General features: G+C 45.3%; 2 protein-coding genes across 2 annotated transcripts in view; one reads left to right on the top strand and one right to left on the bottom strand.

Moving 5' to 3' along the window:
• The window catches only part of LOC129858943 (nuclear receptor coactivator 2-like), a gene marked incomplete in the record, with an annotated part of 197,553 nt that overhangs the window by 171,247 nt on the left and 9,275 nt on the right, over window positions 1–17,031 (bottom strand).
• Window positions 283–15,551, top strand: LOC129858880 (basic salivary proline-rich protein 2-like). The gene is made up of 2 exons (XM_055928116.1): window positions 283–1,718; window positions 15,458–15,551. Exons 1-2 carry the CDS (start codon window positions 283–285, stop codon window positions 15,549–15,551), a joined length of 1,530 nt encoding a protein of 509 aa, XP_055784091.1.

Consider the following 17,031-nt stretch of genomic DNA (forward strand, 5'->3'; position numbering starts at 1 on the left):
TATGGGCCGTCAAAATAAACCTGCCTCAGTCTCATCTGGCAGCGTAGAGCGAAACGGCACACCCACCCACCCACACACCCACACCCACCCACACCCACACCCACCCACACCCACCCACCCACACCCACACACACAAACAAACACACACTAGTGCTGCGGACAACAAAAGAGGAGACTCATGACTCAGATGGTTTTGAGGCAGACTATATTTGGTACACAGCCACATGACGATACGTAACCTTATTGGTCCATTATCGTGGCCTGGAGTGTTAAACCAAAAAAATGAGTGATCAAACTGTTCTACTCAGACCTCCCGCAGGACAGATTGGACCCTCCCGCCGGACAGATTGGACCCTCCCGCCGGACAGATTGGACCCTCCCGCCGGACAGATTGGACCTCCCGCCGGACAGATTGGACCTCCCGCCGGACAGATTGGACCTCCCGCCGGACAGATTGGACCTCCCGCCGGACAGATTGGACCTCCCGCCGGACAGATTGGACCTCCCGCCGGACAGATTGGACCTCCCGCCGGACAGATTGGACCTCCCGCCGGACAGATTGGACCTCCCGCCGGACAGATTGGACCTCCCGCCGGACAGATTGGACCTCCCGCCAGACAGATTGGACCTCCCGCCAGACAGATTGGACCTCCCGCCAGACAGATTGGACCTCCCGCCAGACAGATTGGACCTCCCGCCAGACAGATTGGACCTCCCGCCAGACAGATTGGACCTCCCGCCAGACAGATTGGACCTCCCGCCAGACAGATTGGACCTCCCGCCAGACAGATTGGACCTCCCGCCAGACAGATTGGACCTCCCGCCAGACAGATTGGACCTCCCGCCAGACAGATTGGACCTCCCGCCAGACAGATTGGACCTCCCGCCAGACAGATTGGACCTCCCGCCAGACAGATTGGACCTCCCGCCAGACAGATTGGACCTCCCGCCAGACAGATTGGACCTCCCGCCAGACAGATTGGACCTCCCGCCAGACAGATTGGACCTCCCGCCAGACAGATTGGACCTCCCGCCAGACAGATTGGACCTCCCGCCAGACAGATTGGACCTCCCGCCAGACAGATTGGACCTCCCGCCAGACAGATTGGACCTCCCGCCAGACAGATTGGACCTCCCGCCAGACAGATTGGACCTCCCGCCAGACAGATTGGACCTCCCGCCAGACAGATTGGACCTCCCGCCAGACAGATTGGACCTCCCGCCAGACAGATTGGACCTCCCGCCAGACAGATTGGACCTCCCGCCAGACAGATTGGACCTCCCGCCAGACAGATTGGACCTCCCGCCAGACAGATTGGACCTCCCGCCAGACAGATTGGACCTCCCGCCAGACAGATTGGACCTCCCGCCAGACAGATTGGACCTCCCGCCAGACAGATTGGACCTCCCGCCAGACAGATTGGACCTCCCGCCAGACAGATTGGACCTCCCGCCAGACAGATTGGACCTCCCGCCAGACAGATTGGACCTCCCGCCAGACAGATTGGACCTCCCGCCAGACAGATTGGACCTCCCGCCAGACAGATTGGACCTCCCGCCAGACAGATTGGACCTCCCGCCAGACAGATTGGACCTCCCGCCAGACAGATTGGACCTCCCGCCAGACAGATTGGACCTCCCGCCAGACAGATTGGACCTCCCGCCAGACAGATTGGACCTCCCGCCAGACAGATTGGACCTCCCGCCAGACAGATTGGGTCTGTAGCTGCTGCTCATTCCTTTTGCTCGAAAATGTATAAATGGTCAAAAAATAAAAAAAATAAGTAAGGCCCGCGTCCATAGGGAAAAATACCAGCTCTATTGGTAGTACTCTATTGGCTGTTCTGTGAAGGGAGTAGTACACAGCGTAATATGAGGAGATCTTCAGTTTCTTGGCAATTTCTCGCATGGAATAGCCTTCATTTCTCAGAACAAGTATAGACCGACGAGTTTCAGATGAAAGTTCTTTATTTCTAGCTATTTTGAGCCTGTAATCAAACCCACAAATGCTGATGTTCCAGATACTCAACTAGTCTAAAGAAGGCCAGTTTTATTGCTTCTTTAAATCAGGACAACAGTTTTCAGCTGTGCTAACATAATTGCAAATGGGTTTTCTAACGATCAATTAGCCTTTTAAAATGATAAACTTGGATTAGCTAACACACCGTGCCGTTGGAACACAGGAGTGATATACACCTATGGCCTCTGTACACCTATGTAGATATTCCATTAAAAATCAGCCGTTTCCAGCTACAATAGTAATTTACAACATTAACAATGTCTACACTGTATTTCTGATCAATTTGATGTTATTTTAAAAATGGACAAAAAAAAATTGCTTTTTTTTCAAAAACAAGGACATTTCTAAGTGACCCCAAACACTTGAACGGTAGCGTATGTGCAAAAGTCCTATCTCACAACTCGATGAAACCTTTATTCTGGCGCAGACATTTAGAAACAAAACATGACAATTTGAAAAATAAGCCACAGGAGTTTGAGCGAAAATTAAGACTACTTTCGAGTAGTAAGATATGTATAAAAGCAACAGGTACCATTAATAAGAAGGGGTTAGAAGAGTCTTATATGGTGAGCTACCAAGTGGCTAGGACAGGAAAGCCCCCATACTATTGTGAAGTTCTTAATTCTTCCTCCTGCCGAGGAAATGGCTGGGACAATGCTGGGGGGAAAAACGCCCCAAAAAACTATACAGACAATGCCTTGATCAATCAACACTGTTTCATGACGCTTCAGTGACATCGCAGGAGATGTTTTGAAACAAATACTGATTCGCATACAAGCCAGTGAATTCTATGCGTTACAGCTGGAGCTCCTGGTATATGTCCGTTACGTTTATGGTCAACTAATGAAGACATCCTCTTCTGCAAACCACTGGAAACCAGGACAACAGAAGAGGATATTTTTTTTAAAGTACTGGACAGCTTTGTGATATCAAATGGACTTTGGTGGTCAAGATGTGTTGGTATCTGTACTGATGGAGCAAAAGCCATGACAGGGAGAGATAGTGGAATGGTAACGCGCGCAAGTAGTTGCTCCCGACACCACTTGGGTAGAACTGCAGCATCCACTGAGAGGCTCTTGCTACCAAGGGAATGCCTGATAGCTTGAAAGACGTTTTGGACACTACAGTGATGCCACCAAAACTAGGCCCCTGAACTCTCATGTATTTTCTGCACTATGCAATGATATGGGCAGCGACCATGTAACGCGTTTATAACATCCAGAAGTGCGCTGATTATCAAAGGGCAAAGTATTGACACATTTTTTTAAATTGAGAGACAAGCTTAAAGTTTACTTTACTGACCATCATTTTCACTTGTCTGACCGATGATGATGAGTATCTCACACGACTGGCCTAATCTGGGTGATGTTTTTTCTCGCCTGAATGATCTGAATCTAGGATTACAGGGACTCTCCACAACTATATTCAATGTGCGGGACAAAATTGAGGCTATGATTAATACGTTGGAGCTCATTTCTGTCTGCATTAACAAGGACAACACACAGGTCTTTCCATCATTGTATGATTTTTTTTTTATGTGGAAATGAACTCAAGCTTACGGACAATGTCAAATGTGACATCGCAATATGTGAGCAATTATGCAGGTACTTTCCTGAAACGGGTGACACAAACAACTGGATTCATTATCCCTTTCATGCCCTGCTTCCTGTCCACTTACCGATATCTGAACAGGAGAGCCTCATAGAAATTGCAACAAGCGGTTCTGTGAAAACTGAATTTAATCAGAAGCCACTGACAGATTTCTGGATTGGGCTGCACTCAGAGTATCCTGCCTTGGCAAATCGCTCTGTTAAGACACTGATGCCCTTTGCAACCACGTACCTATATGAGAGTGGATTCTCGGCCCTCACTAGCATGAAAACTAAATACAGGCACAGACTGTGTGTGGAAAATGATTTAAGACTGAGACTCTCTCCAATACAACCCAACATTGCAGAGTTATGTGCATCGTTTCAAGCACACCCTTCTCATTAACCTGTGGTGTGTTATTCACCATTTTTGATGAACAAATAAGGTTTTATATGTAAGATAACTAAATAAAAGAGCAAAATTATTGATTATTATTATATTATCATTTGTGCCCTGGTCCTATAAGAGCTCTTTGTCACTTCCCATGAGCCGGGTTGTGACAAAAACTCACTCATTCTTATGTTTAATAAATGTATCGTATATTGTGGGTGTGGCTGGCTTACAATGCTTTACATTTACATTTTAGTCATTTAGCAGACGCTCTTATCCAGAGCGACTTACAGTAGAGTGCATACATTTTATTACATTTTTTTTTACGTACTGAGACAAGGATATCCCTACCGGCCAAACCCTCCCTAACCCGGACGACGCTATGCCAATTGTGCGTCGCCCCACGGACCTCCCGGTTGCGGCCGGCTGCGACAGAGCCTGGGCACGAACCCAGAGACTCTGGTGGTGCAGCTAGCACTGCGATGCAGTGCCCTAGACCACTGCGCCACCCGGGAGGTCAATGATGGCAACAACAACAACAAAACAATTGAGAATGCGCTGATCCTGGTGCTTAGAGGGGGTACAGCTGGAGGTTGAATGTTTGAAGGGGTACAGGACTATAAAAAAATGTGGGAACCACTAGACCAGGCTACTGACATTGCCTGGGATCGTTCCACACGCAAAATGGCATGTAATTGTGTTGAGTCGTTAATATACACGCTTAGTTTGACACTGACGGAGAGGACACAGTCATCACAAAAGATGAGGCATTTTCGGAATGGTAGTAAACCGCGGCGATTCGTAACATTTGCAGTCGATTTCCTGCCGATGCTACATTTGGATCGGTTTTGGAGGGGGGGGGGGGGGGGCCGGTAAAACAATGAACTCATGTTTTAAAAAACAGCTGAACGGTGGACCGATCCACATCGGTGAATCGTTACATCCCTGATAAACTCACAGCGGTTGCACATTGTTGAGCTAGCTATACGTTCTCAATCTACCTGATACCAGTAGATCATACAGAGGCTGTATATTATTTTTCTGACATTAAATTGTTTAGTGCGAATCCAATCCTTGTATTCTAGCAACATGAAAATAAGCAGCTGTCAATATGCAGGCTAATCAAACATGTGAAATTAGGAAAATAATGTGGTGTGGGGAGTGTTGTAATTCTACCTGGTTTATTTGCTGAGGATGATTTTAGAATACAGAGGCGAAATCAAAAGGTCAGTGGCCTGGAGGAGGATTGTAGAGATGCTGGTGTTGATGGGGGGGGGGGGGGGGGGGGGAGATTTTCACAACATTGATCTTCTGATTATGTCTCTGTATTCTAGCAAAGCAACATCAATATAGAATTGGAAAAGCAGAGGTGATTGGTTGTTTTGTTTGCCCGGAACTAAACCACAGGAGGAACCGTTTCATGAACGGAGGAGTTTCAAGCAAACGTCTGCTCCTCACCTGATTGGTTAACAGCAGCGGTGGCCGGGAGAAATTTGCATAAAGTATCGCAGAATCAAACTTTTTCTACCACCCCGCAAGCAAGGGTTCTCGCCTTCCCACAATCCCCTGCACGTTTCTCCAGGTTCCCTCGTTGAAAATGAACGGGAGCAGAACTTATCCTGCCAACTCCGCTTCTTCCAGCAGTCAGCGTCATCCCCTTGTCCTATCTCCTCCTCTTCCGCAGACAGAAACTCGGTCATTACCCCCACAGCTCATCCCTCACGCCCACCGAGGGCCTGTCACCAAGCCATTACCGTGACAACACAGCACACACAACGACTGGAGATGGAGGTCTATTAGATAGAGGGGGAGGGGTTAGTGACGTGTCACGTCAATAATACTACGGGCATTTGGCCGCTGTACACGGCGTATGCATCCCAAATGGCATCTTATTCCCTATGTAATGCACTCGTTTTGACAAGGGCCCATAGGGCAACAGTAGTGCACTAAATAGGGAATAGGGTGCCATTTGGTTCACAAACCGAAGGGGCTCAACATTGAGTGAGTGGAACTGCTGTCTGCTGCTCTCCCTAGACACCGCTCTTAAAATGGCCGTCTCCTTTGACACCGCTCTTAAAATGGCCGTCTCCTTTGGCACCGCTCTTAAAATGGCCGTCTCCTTTGGCACCGCTCTTAAAATGGCAGTCTCCTTTGGCACCGCTCTTAAAATGGCCGTCTCCTTTGGCACCGCTCTTAAAATGGCCGCTCTTAAAATGGGGACACACAGCGCGAACGCTAGTGCTGAGCAATTAACCGACAGTTCAGTTATTTTTTGATTTTTTAAAACCAATTGACCAACATTGGTTCAATTAGTTGAATTCTTTCCATTGTTCTATGAACTCAATGCCACATCGCAGTTTCTCTAGAGATACATCAGATCCAGCCTGAACTGTGCGATGTAGTAGGGAGATGTAGTTTCTCTAGAGATACATCAGATCCAGCCTGAACTGTACGACGTAGTAGGGAGATGTAGTTTCTCTAGAGATAAATCAGATCCAGCCTGAACTGTACGATGTAGTAGGGAGATGTAGTTTCTCTAGAGATACATCAGATCCAGCCTGAACTGTACGATGTAGTAGGGAGATGTAGTTTCTCTAGAGATAAATCAGATCCAGCCTGAACTGTGCGATGTAGTAGGGAGTTGTAGTTTCTCTAGAGATAAATCAGATCCAGCCTGAACTGTACGACGTAGTAGGGAGTTGTAGTTTTCAATAGGCCAATATTCTACATAGTTTAGTGCTGAAAACATGGTCATTAACTACAACGACCATAATCCATTGCGTGCCTACTTGTCAAGTCTGTGATACTTTAATACCTACTATGTTAGGTGGGGAAGACAAAGACAACTATAAACCTACTCCTTAAAACCAGCTAGAGAGATGTAGAGACTGGAGAGAGACAGGTAGGTTTGGTGATTTCACATAGCACCCTATTAGGGCTCTTGTCTAAAGTAGTGCACTATACAGGGAACAGCTGGTGAGCAATGTCTAATATGAAAGAAATCTTGAGGTATTGCTCGCCTGAGGTAGAGTACCTTATGATAAGCTGTAGATCACATTATCATCTCTACCAAGAGAGTTCTCGTCTATATTATTTGTAGCCGTCTATTTACCACCACAGAACGAAGCTGGCACTAAGACCTCACTCAACCAACTGTATAAGGCCATAAGCAAAGAAGAAAATGCTCATCCAGAAGTGGCGCTCCTAGTGGCCGGGGACTTTAATGCAGGCAACTTAAATCAGTTTTACCAAATTTTTACCAGCATGTCACGTGTGTAACTAGAAAGAAAACAATTCTAGACCACCTTTACTCCACACACAAAGATGCGTACAAAGCTCTCCCTCGCCCTCCATTTGACAAATCTGACCATAATTCTATCCTCCTGATTCCTGCTTGCAAGCAAAAACTAAAGCAGGAAGTACCAGTGACTCGCTCAATACAGAAGTGGTCTGATGACGCGGATGCTACGCTACATGACTGTTTTGGTAGCACAGACTGGAATATGATCCGGGATTCATCCAATGGCATTGAGGAGTTTACCACCTCAGTCATTGGCTTCATCAAAAAGTGCATCGATGACGTCGTCCCCACAGTGACCGTACGTACTAGAGGTCGACCGATTAATCGGAATGGACGATTAATTAGGGCCGATTTCAACCTTTCATAACAATCGGAAATCGGTAATTTTGGACGCCGATTCATTTATTTTTTATACACCTTTATTTAACTTGACAAGTCAGTTAAGAACACATTCTTATTTTCAATGACGGCCTAGGAACGGTGGGTTAACTGCCTTGTTCAGGGGCAGAGCGACATATTTTTACCTTGTCAGCTCGGGGATTAAATCTTGCAACCTTACGGTTAACTAGTCCAAATCTCTAACCACCTGCCTCACGAGGAGCCCGCCTGTTACGCGAATGCAGTAAGAAGCCAAGGTATGTTGCTAGGTAGTATTAAACTTAACTTATAAAAAACAATCAGTCAATCATAATCACTAGTTAACTACACATGGTTGATGATATTACTAGTTTATCTAGCGCGTACTGCGTTGCATATAATCGATGCGGTGCACATTCGCGAAAAAGGACTGTCGTTGCTCCAACGTGTACCTAACCATAAACATCAATGCCTTTCTTAAAATCAATACACAGAAGTATATATTTTTAAATCTGCATATTTAGCTAAAAGAAATCCAGGTTAACAGGCAATATTAACCAGGTGAAATTGTGTCACTTCTCTTGCGTTCATTGCACGCAGAGTCAGGGTAAATGCAACAGTTTGGGCCGCCTGGCTCATTGCGAACTAATTTGCCAGAATTTTACGTAATTATGACATAACATTGAAGGTTGTGCAATGTAACATGAATATTTAGACTGATGGATGCCACCCGTTAGATAAAAGAATAAACGTTTTGTTTTCGAGATGATAGTTTCGGATTCGACCATATTAATGACCTGAGGCTCGTATTTCTGTGTGTTATTATGTTAGAATTAAGTCTATGATTTGATAGAGCAGTCTGACTGAGCGATGGTGGGCACCAGCAGGCTCGTAAGCATTCATTCAAATAGCACCTTCGTGCGTTTTGCCAGCAGCTCTGCTGTTTATGAATTCAAGCCTATCAACTCCCGAGATTAGGCTGGTGTAACCGATGTGAAATGGCTAGCTAGTTAGCGGGGTGCGCGCTAATAGTGCTTCAAACGTCACTCGCTCTGAGACTTGGAGTAGTTGTTCCCCTTGCTCTGCAAGGGCCACGTCTTTTGTGGCGCGATGGGTAACGATGCTTCGAGGGTGGCTGTTGTCGATGTATGCCTGGTTCGAGCCCAGGTAGGGGCGAGGAGAGGGATGGAAGCTATACTGTTACACTGGCAATACTAAAGTGCTTATAAGAACATCCAGTAGTCAAAGGTATATGAAATACAAATGGTATAGAGAGAAATAGTCCTAGAATTCTTATAATAACTACAACCTAAAACTTCTTACCTGGGAATATTGAAGACTCATGTTAAAAGGAACCACCAGCTTTCATATGTTCTCATGTTCTGAGCAAGGAACTTAAACGTTAGCTTTTTTACATGGCACATATTGCACTTTTACTTTCTTCTCCATCACTTTGTTTTTGCATTAATTAAACCAAATGAAATAAATAAATACAAATAATTTGGCTGATTGATCGGTATCGTCTTTTTTTGGTCCTCTAATAATCGGTATTGGCGTTGAAAAATCATAATCGGTCGACCTCTAGTGAGGCCATCTCCATTTTCTTCTTAACTGGATGATTGCTGCCAACTCACAGGAATCCCCACCCAATTGACTACTTTAAAATGGTGGAAGCCCTCAATTGCAATGTTCATGCTAAAACGTGTAAAAAAAAATATTTATTTATTTATTTCACCTTTATGTAACCAGGTAGGCTAGTTGAGAACAAGGTCTCATTTCCAACTGCGACCCGGCCAAGATAAAGCAAAGCAGTGCGACACAAACAACAACACAGACTTACACATGGAACAAACAAACATACAGTCAATAACACAAGAGAGAAAACAAGTCTATAAACAGTGAGTGCAAATTAGGTAGGATAAGGGAGGTAAGGCAATAAATAGGCCATAGTGGCGAAATAATTACAATTTAGCAATTAAACACTGGAGTGATAGATGTGCAGAAGATGAATGTGCATGTAGAGATACTGGGGTGCAAAGGAGCAAAAACAAACAATAACAGTATGGGGATGAGGTAGTTAAATGGGCAATCTACAGATGGGCTATGTACAGTTGCAGTGATCTGTGAGCTGCTCTGACAGCTGTTGCTTAAAGTTAGTGAGGGAGATATGGGTCTCCAGCCTCAGTGATTTTTGCAATTTGTTACAGTCATTGGCAGCAGACAACTGAAAGGAAAGGCGGCCAAAGGAGGAATTGGCTTTGGGGGTGACCAGTGAAATATACCTGCTGGAGTGCGTGCTACGGGTGGCCACGGAAGGAGAGTTGTATGGCATTGAAGCTCGTCTGGAGGTTAGTTAACACAGTGTCCAAAGAAGGGCCAGATGTATACAGAATGGGGTCGTCTGTGTAAAGGTGGATCAGAGAATCACCAGCAGCAAGAGCGACATCATTGATATATACAGAGGAGAGAGTCGGCCCGAGAATTGAACCCTGTGGCACCCCCATAGAGACTGCCAGAGGTCCGGACAACAGGCCCTTCGATTTGACACACTGATCTCTGTCTGAGAAGTAGTTGGTGAACCAGGCGAGGCAGTCATTTGAGAAACCAAGGCTGTTGAGTCTGCCGATAAGAATATATCTATGCTGAGTCCTCTATCACAACAGGCACAATTCCAAAATAAACCGATTTGTTTTCTCCAAAGTTGCCGAAATGCCATGTGCGTCCACTTATCAGTGCATTCCTTACAACCTAACCATTACGAAACTTCCAAATGAGGAAGTCCCTTTTTGTTGTTGACAAAATCTTCATACAGAAATTCCTCACTTCATGGTCTTATTTTCATGGACAGATTTTGGGCAGAGTAAAACCTCTTGCTTTGCCTCTTCATCTCTGCCTGTAGTTAGCGCTCTGGTCTCTCTCTAACGGAGAGGGGGAGGAAGGGATAGAGAGAGAGAACGAGGGAGAGAAGGTAAAAAAAGAAGGGAGCAAGAGAGAAAGAATGAATGAGAGAGAGAGAGAGAGAGGAGAAAGGGACAGCAACAGATGGGAAGAAACAACTGAGGGCAAAAAGAGAGACAGGGACAGAGGAGGGGGGGAGGTGAGAGAAGGGGACAGTCCTTCATGTGAGCTGAGCAGTACATTGTCACAAAGACGTGTCAACAACAGTTGCTAAGCAATAGTCGCCGCAGACTAATCCTAGGTAACACAAACACATGTAGTAAGTCCAAACGAATGACCCATATGAATGACCCAATCCTGAATCCAGTACGATGAGACAAAGACCAACACACACAAATATAATACTATAATATAATACAATACTATAATATAATACTGTATCAACGTGTGTAACTCCTATCCGATTACAGAATTTAACTCCGACCCCATCCGTAACCTGAAAGGACTGTTGGAGCGGTGTAATTTAACTCCGACCCCATCCGTAACCTGAAAGGACTGGTGGAGCGGCGTAATTTAACCCCGACCCCATCCGTAACCTGAAAGGACTGGTGGAGCGGTGTAATTTAACTTCGACCCCATCCGTAACCTGAAAGGACTGGTGGAGCGGCGTAATTTAACCCCGACCCCATCCGTAACCTGAAAGGACTGGTGGAGCGGAGTAACTTAACCCTGATCCCATCCGTAACCTGAAAGGACTGGTGGAGCGGTGTAATTTAACTCTGACCCCATCCGTAACCTGAAAGGACTGGTGGAGCGGCATAACTTAACCCTGACCCCATCCGTAACCTGAAAGGACTGGTGGAGCGGCGTAACTTAACCCTGACCCCATCCGTAACCTGAAAGGACTGGTGGAGCGGCATAATTTAACCCTGACCCCATCCGTAACCTGAAAGGACTGGTGGAGCGGCGTAACTTAACCCTGACCCCATCCGTAACCTGAAAGGACAGGTGGAGCAGCATAACTTAACCCTGACCCCATCCGTAACCTGAAAGGACTGGTGGAGCGGCATAATTTAACCCTGACCCCATCCGTAACCTGAAAGGACTGGTGGAGCGGCGTAACTTAACCCTGACCCCATCCGTAACCTGAAAGGACTGGTGGAGCGGCGTAATTTAACCCTGACCCCATCCGTAACCTGAAAGGACTGGTGGAGCGGCGTAATTTAACCCTGACCCCATCCGTAACCTGAAAGGACTGGTGGAGCGGCGTAATTTAACCCTGACCCCATCCGTAACCTGAAAGGACTGGTGGAGCGGCATAACTTAACCCTGACCCCATCCGTAACCTGAAAGGACTGGTGGAGCGGCATAACTTAACCCCGACCCCATCCGTAACCTGAAAGGACTGGTGGAGCAGCGTAATTTAACCCTGACCCCATCCGTAACCTGAAAGGACTGGTGGAGCAGCGTAATTTAACCCTGACCCCATCCGTAACCTGAAAGGACTGGTGGAGCGGTGTAATTTAACCCTGACCCCATCCGTAACCTGAAAGGACTGGTGGAGCGGCGTAATTTAACCCCGACCCCATCCGTAACCTGAAAGGACTGGTGGAGCGGCGTAACTTAACCTTGACCCCATCCGTAACCTGAAAGGACTGGTGGAGCGGGGATCATTACCACACCCCCTCATGACTCCAGTTTACTAACATAAGGTCACACAGAGTACCAAGCGCTACTCTAGACATCCTTTTCTAACACTTGGGTCTGTGTGTAGGGCTCTCTTTCACACACTATGATACTGAACACACACACCTATAGGTCTCCATTACACCCCCGTCTGTAGGGAGTGGGGGTTGACTTGTCCTGTATCTTACACCACAAAGAGAAAACAGCCCGGGACAGTTCACACACACCAGTTCGACACCAAGGTCATTCAGTTCAATGAGGAGTATCGCGGTCTATAAATAGATGACAAACATGATGCACAGCGGGACAGTGGACACATGAAAAAAACTAACAGTGATTAGACTGCTCTTCCACTGTGATTTCACTCTTTCCAATTCTGATTGGAACAAAAACAACGAGCACCTTTCAGCCTGGGATAGAGTAGGGGAGAATAATCTCTCCCTCAAAACAAATGTTAACGTTGCCAAAGCAAGTGAAATAGATAATAAACAGAAGTTAAATAAACCCCTCCCACAGTCTTCCTCCACCTCCGTCTTCCTCCACCTCCGTCTTCCTCCACCTCCGTCTTCCTCCACCTCCGTCTTCCTCCACCTCCGTCTTCCTCCACCTCCGTCTTCGTCTCCCTCTCTCTCTCTCTCTCTGTGTCTTCCTCTCTTCTCCCCCTCTTCTCCCCCTCCCTCTGTCTTCCTCTCCCTCTGTCAAAATTTGCATCACAAATGGCACCCTATTTCCTCTATACTACACTACAGAGTCTCTGGTCTAAAGTAGTGCACTATATAGGGCATAGGGTGCCATTTGGGACAACCAAAGTTGTTCTTGAGCAGAGTGTGAAGACGGGAAGGGGGGAAAGAGTTAGCTAAAAAGGAAGTAGGCCTACTTGATCGTGTAGGCTACTACTAAATCCAGTAGACCTAGTCTAATTCATCATGTAGACTACTACTAAATACAGTAGGTCTAATTCATCATGTAGACTACTACTAAATACAGTAGTCCTACTTCATCATGTAGACTACTACTAAATACAGTAGGTCTACTTCATCATGTAGACTACTACTAAATACAGTAGACCTACTTCATCATGTAGACTACTACTAAATACAGTAGGCCTAGTCTAATTCATCATGTAGACTACTACTAAATACAGTAGGCCTACTTCATCATGTAGACTACTACTAAATACAGTAGACCTACTTCATCATGTAGACTACTACTAAATACAGTAGGTCTACTACATCATGTAGACTACTACTAAATACAGTAGGCCTACTTCATCATGTAGACTACTACTAAATACAGTAGGCCTACTTCATCATGTAGACTACTACTAAATACTGTAGGCCTAGTCTAATTCATCATGTAGACTACTACTAAATACAGTAGGCCTAGTCTAATTCATCATGTAGACTACTACTAAATACAGTAGGCCTAGTCTAATTCATCATGTAGACTACTACTAAATACAGTAGGCCTAGTCTAATTCATCATGTAGACTACTACTAAATACAGTAGGCCTAGTCTAATTCATCATGTAGACTACTACTAAATACAGTAGGCCTAGTCTAATTCATCATGTAGATTACTACTAAATACAGTAGGCCTAGTCTAATTCATCATGTAGACTACTACTAAATACAGTAGTCCTACTTCATCATGTAGACTACTACTAAATACAGTAGACCTACTTGATCATGTAGACTAATACTAAATACAGTAGGCCTACTTCATCATGTAGACTAATACTAACTACAGTAGGCCTACTTGATCATGTAGACTACTACTAAATACAGTAGGCCTACTTGATCATGTAGACGACTACTAAATACAGTAGACCTAGTCTAATTCATCATGTAGACTACTACTAAATACAGTAGGTCTACTTCATCATGTAGACTACTACTAAATACAGTAGGTCTACTTCATCATGTAGACTACTACTAAATACAGTAGACCTACTTCATCATGTAGACTACTACTAAATACAGTAGGCCTACTTCATCATGTAGACTACTACTAAATACAGTAGGCCTACTTCATCATGTAGACTACTACTAAATACAGTAGGCCTACTTCATCATGTAGACTACTACTAAATACAGTAGGCCTAGTCTAATTCATCATGTAGACTACTACTAAATACAGTAGGTCTACTTCATCATGTAGACTACTACTAAATACAGTAGGCCTACTTCATCATGTAGACTACTACTAAATACAGTAGACCTACTTCATCATGTAGACTGCTACTAAATACAGTAGACCTACTTCATCATGTAGACGACTACTAAATACAGTAGGCCTAGTCTAATTCATCATGTAGACTAGTACTAAATACAGTAGGCCTAGTCTAATTCATCATGTAGACTACTACTAAATACAGTAGGCCTACTTCATCATGTAGACTACTACTAAATACAGTAGACCTACTTCATCATGTAGGCTACTACTAAATACAGTAGGCCTAGTCTAATTCATCATGTAGACTACTACTAAATACAGTAGGCCTAGTCTAATTCATCATGTAGACTACTACTAAATACAGTAGGCCTAGTCTAATTCATCATGTAGACTACTACTAAATACAGTAGGCCTAGTCTAATTCATCATGTAGACTACTACTAAATACAGTAGGTCTACTTCATCATGTAGACTACTACTAAATACAGTAGACCTACTTCATCATGTAGACTACTACTAAATACAGTAGACCTACTTCATCATGTAGACTACTACTAAATACAGTAGGCCTAGTCTAATTCATCATGTAGACTACTACTAAATACAGTAGGCCTAGTCTAATTCATCATGTAGACTACTACTAAATACAGTAGGCCTACTTCATCATGTAGACTACTACTAAATACAGTAGGCCTACTTCATCATGTAGACTACTACTAAATACAGTAGGCCTAGTCTAATTCATCATGTAGACTACTACTAAATACAGTAGGCCTAGTCTAATTCATCATGTAGACTACTACTAAATACAGTAGGCCTACTTCATCATGTAGACTACTACTAAATACAGTAGGCCTACTTCATCATGTAGACTACTACTAAATACAGTAGGCCTACTTCATCATGTAGACTACTACTAAATACAGTAGGCCTACTTCATCATGTAGGCCACTACTTGTGTGGTGTTTACTCTGAAACAATAACCCTGCCTCCCTGTTCACTTTCCATTGTTTACCAATTTGACATCCTGCTTGCTTAAGATCTGAAGTGTCTTGGCCTAGCAGCCCCGGGTTGACCGTTGGCAAGCACTTCCACGCCGTGGCCCGCGCCGCCTGGTGTGACGAGAGAGAGTGATCTAACGGAGACTGAGTTAGCCTGTATGTTTCCACAGACAGGCAGTGTGTTCCGTGTGTGTAGATAGTTACGGAGATTTTAGAGAAGCACTGCAGGTCTGATACACATCACTGCCACTAACTGTCTGTCGGAGCTGGCTGATACACAGTCCCTGAGTCCTGGGCCTGTCTTCATAAAGCATTAAACGGAAGAAAACTTACTGAAACAGAGAGTTACTACCTGAAATTGTCCAATTAAGAACACAGCTGATTTCTGTTTTCCGTTGCAAAACGTTTTGCTACGGTGTGTAACACTAATGAACACTAATGAATAGGGGTGGCACCCTATTCCCTACAGCCCCTGGTCTACAGTAGTACACTATAAAGCAGAGGTGGCACCCTATTCCCTACAGCCCCTGGTCTACAGTAGTACACTATAAAGCAGGGGTGGCACCCTATTCCCTACAGCCCCTGGTCTACAGTAGTACACTATAAAGCAGAGGTGGCACCCTATTCCCTACAGCCCTTGGTCTACAGTAGTACACTATAAAGCAGAGGTGGTACCCTATTCCCTACAGCCCCTGGTCTACAGTAGTACACTATAAAGCAGAGGTGGCACCCTATTCCCTACAGCCCCTGGTCTACAGTAGTACACTATAAAGCAGAGGTGGCACCCTATTCCCTACAGCCCCTGGTCTACAGTAGTACACTATAAAGCAGAGGTGGCACCCTATTCCCTACAGCCCCTGGTCTACAGTAGTACACTATAAAGCAGGGGTGGCACCCTATTCCCTACAGCCCCTGGTCTACAGTAGTACACTATAAAGCAGAGGTGGCACCCTATTCCCTACAGCCCTTGGTCTACAGTAGTACACTATAAAGCAGAGGTGGTACCCTATTCCCTACAGCCCCTGGTCTACAGTAGTACACTATAAAGCAGAGGTGGCACCCTATTCCCTACAGCCCCTGGTCTACAGTAGTACACTATAAAGCAGGGGTGGCACCCTATTCCCTACAGCCCCTGGTCTACAGTAGTACACTATAAAGCAGAGGTGGCACCCTATTCCCTACAGCCCTTGGTCTACAGTAGTACACTATAAAGCAGAGGTGGTACCCTATTCCCTACAGCCCCTGGTCTACAGTAGTACACTATAAAGCAGAGGTGGCACCCTATTCCCTACAGCCCCTGGTCTACAGTAGTACACTATAAAGCAGAGGTGGCACCCTATTCCCTACAGCGCCTGGTCTACAGTAGTACACTATAAAGCAGGGGTGGCACCCTATTCCCTACAGCGCCTGGTCTACAGTAGTACACTATAAAGCAGGGGTGGCACCCTATTCCCTACAGCCCCTGGTCTACAGTAGTACACTATAAAGCAGAGGTGGCACCCTATTCCCTACAGCGCCTGGTCTACAGTAGTACACTATAAAGCAGAGGTGGCACCCTATTCCCTACAGCCCCTGGTCTACAGTAGTACACTATAAAGCAGGGGTGGCACCCT

Source organism: Salvelinus fontinalis, chromosome 7 (assembly GCF_029448725.1).
Source record: "Salvelinus fontinalis isolate EN_2023a chromosome 7, ASM2944872v1, whole genome shotgun sequence".
Classification (NCBI taxonomy): domain Eukaryota; kingdom Metazoa; phylum Chordata; class Actinopteri; order Salmoniformes; family Salmonidae; genus Salvelinus; species Salvelinus fontinalis.

What these genes read in the sequence shown, in the direction of transcription:
- LOC129858880 (XM_055928116.1), top strand. Translation starts at nt 283, where the DNA reads ATGAGTGATCAAACTGTTCTACTCAGACCTCCCGCAGGACAGATTGGA. An exon ending in CCTCCCGCCAGACAGATTGG is followed by an intron (nt 1,719 to 15,457) that starts GTCTGTAGCTGC and finishes TGCTTGCTTAAG; the next exon opens with ATCTGAAGTGTCTTGGCCTA.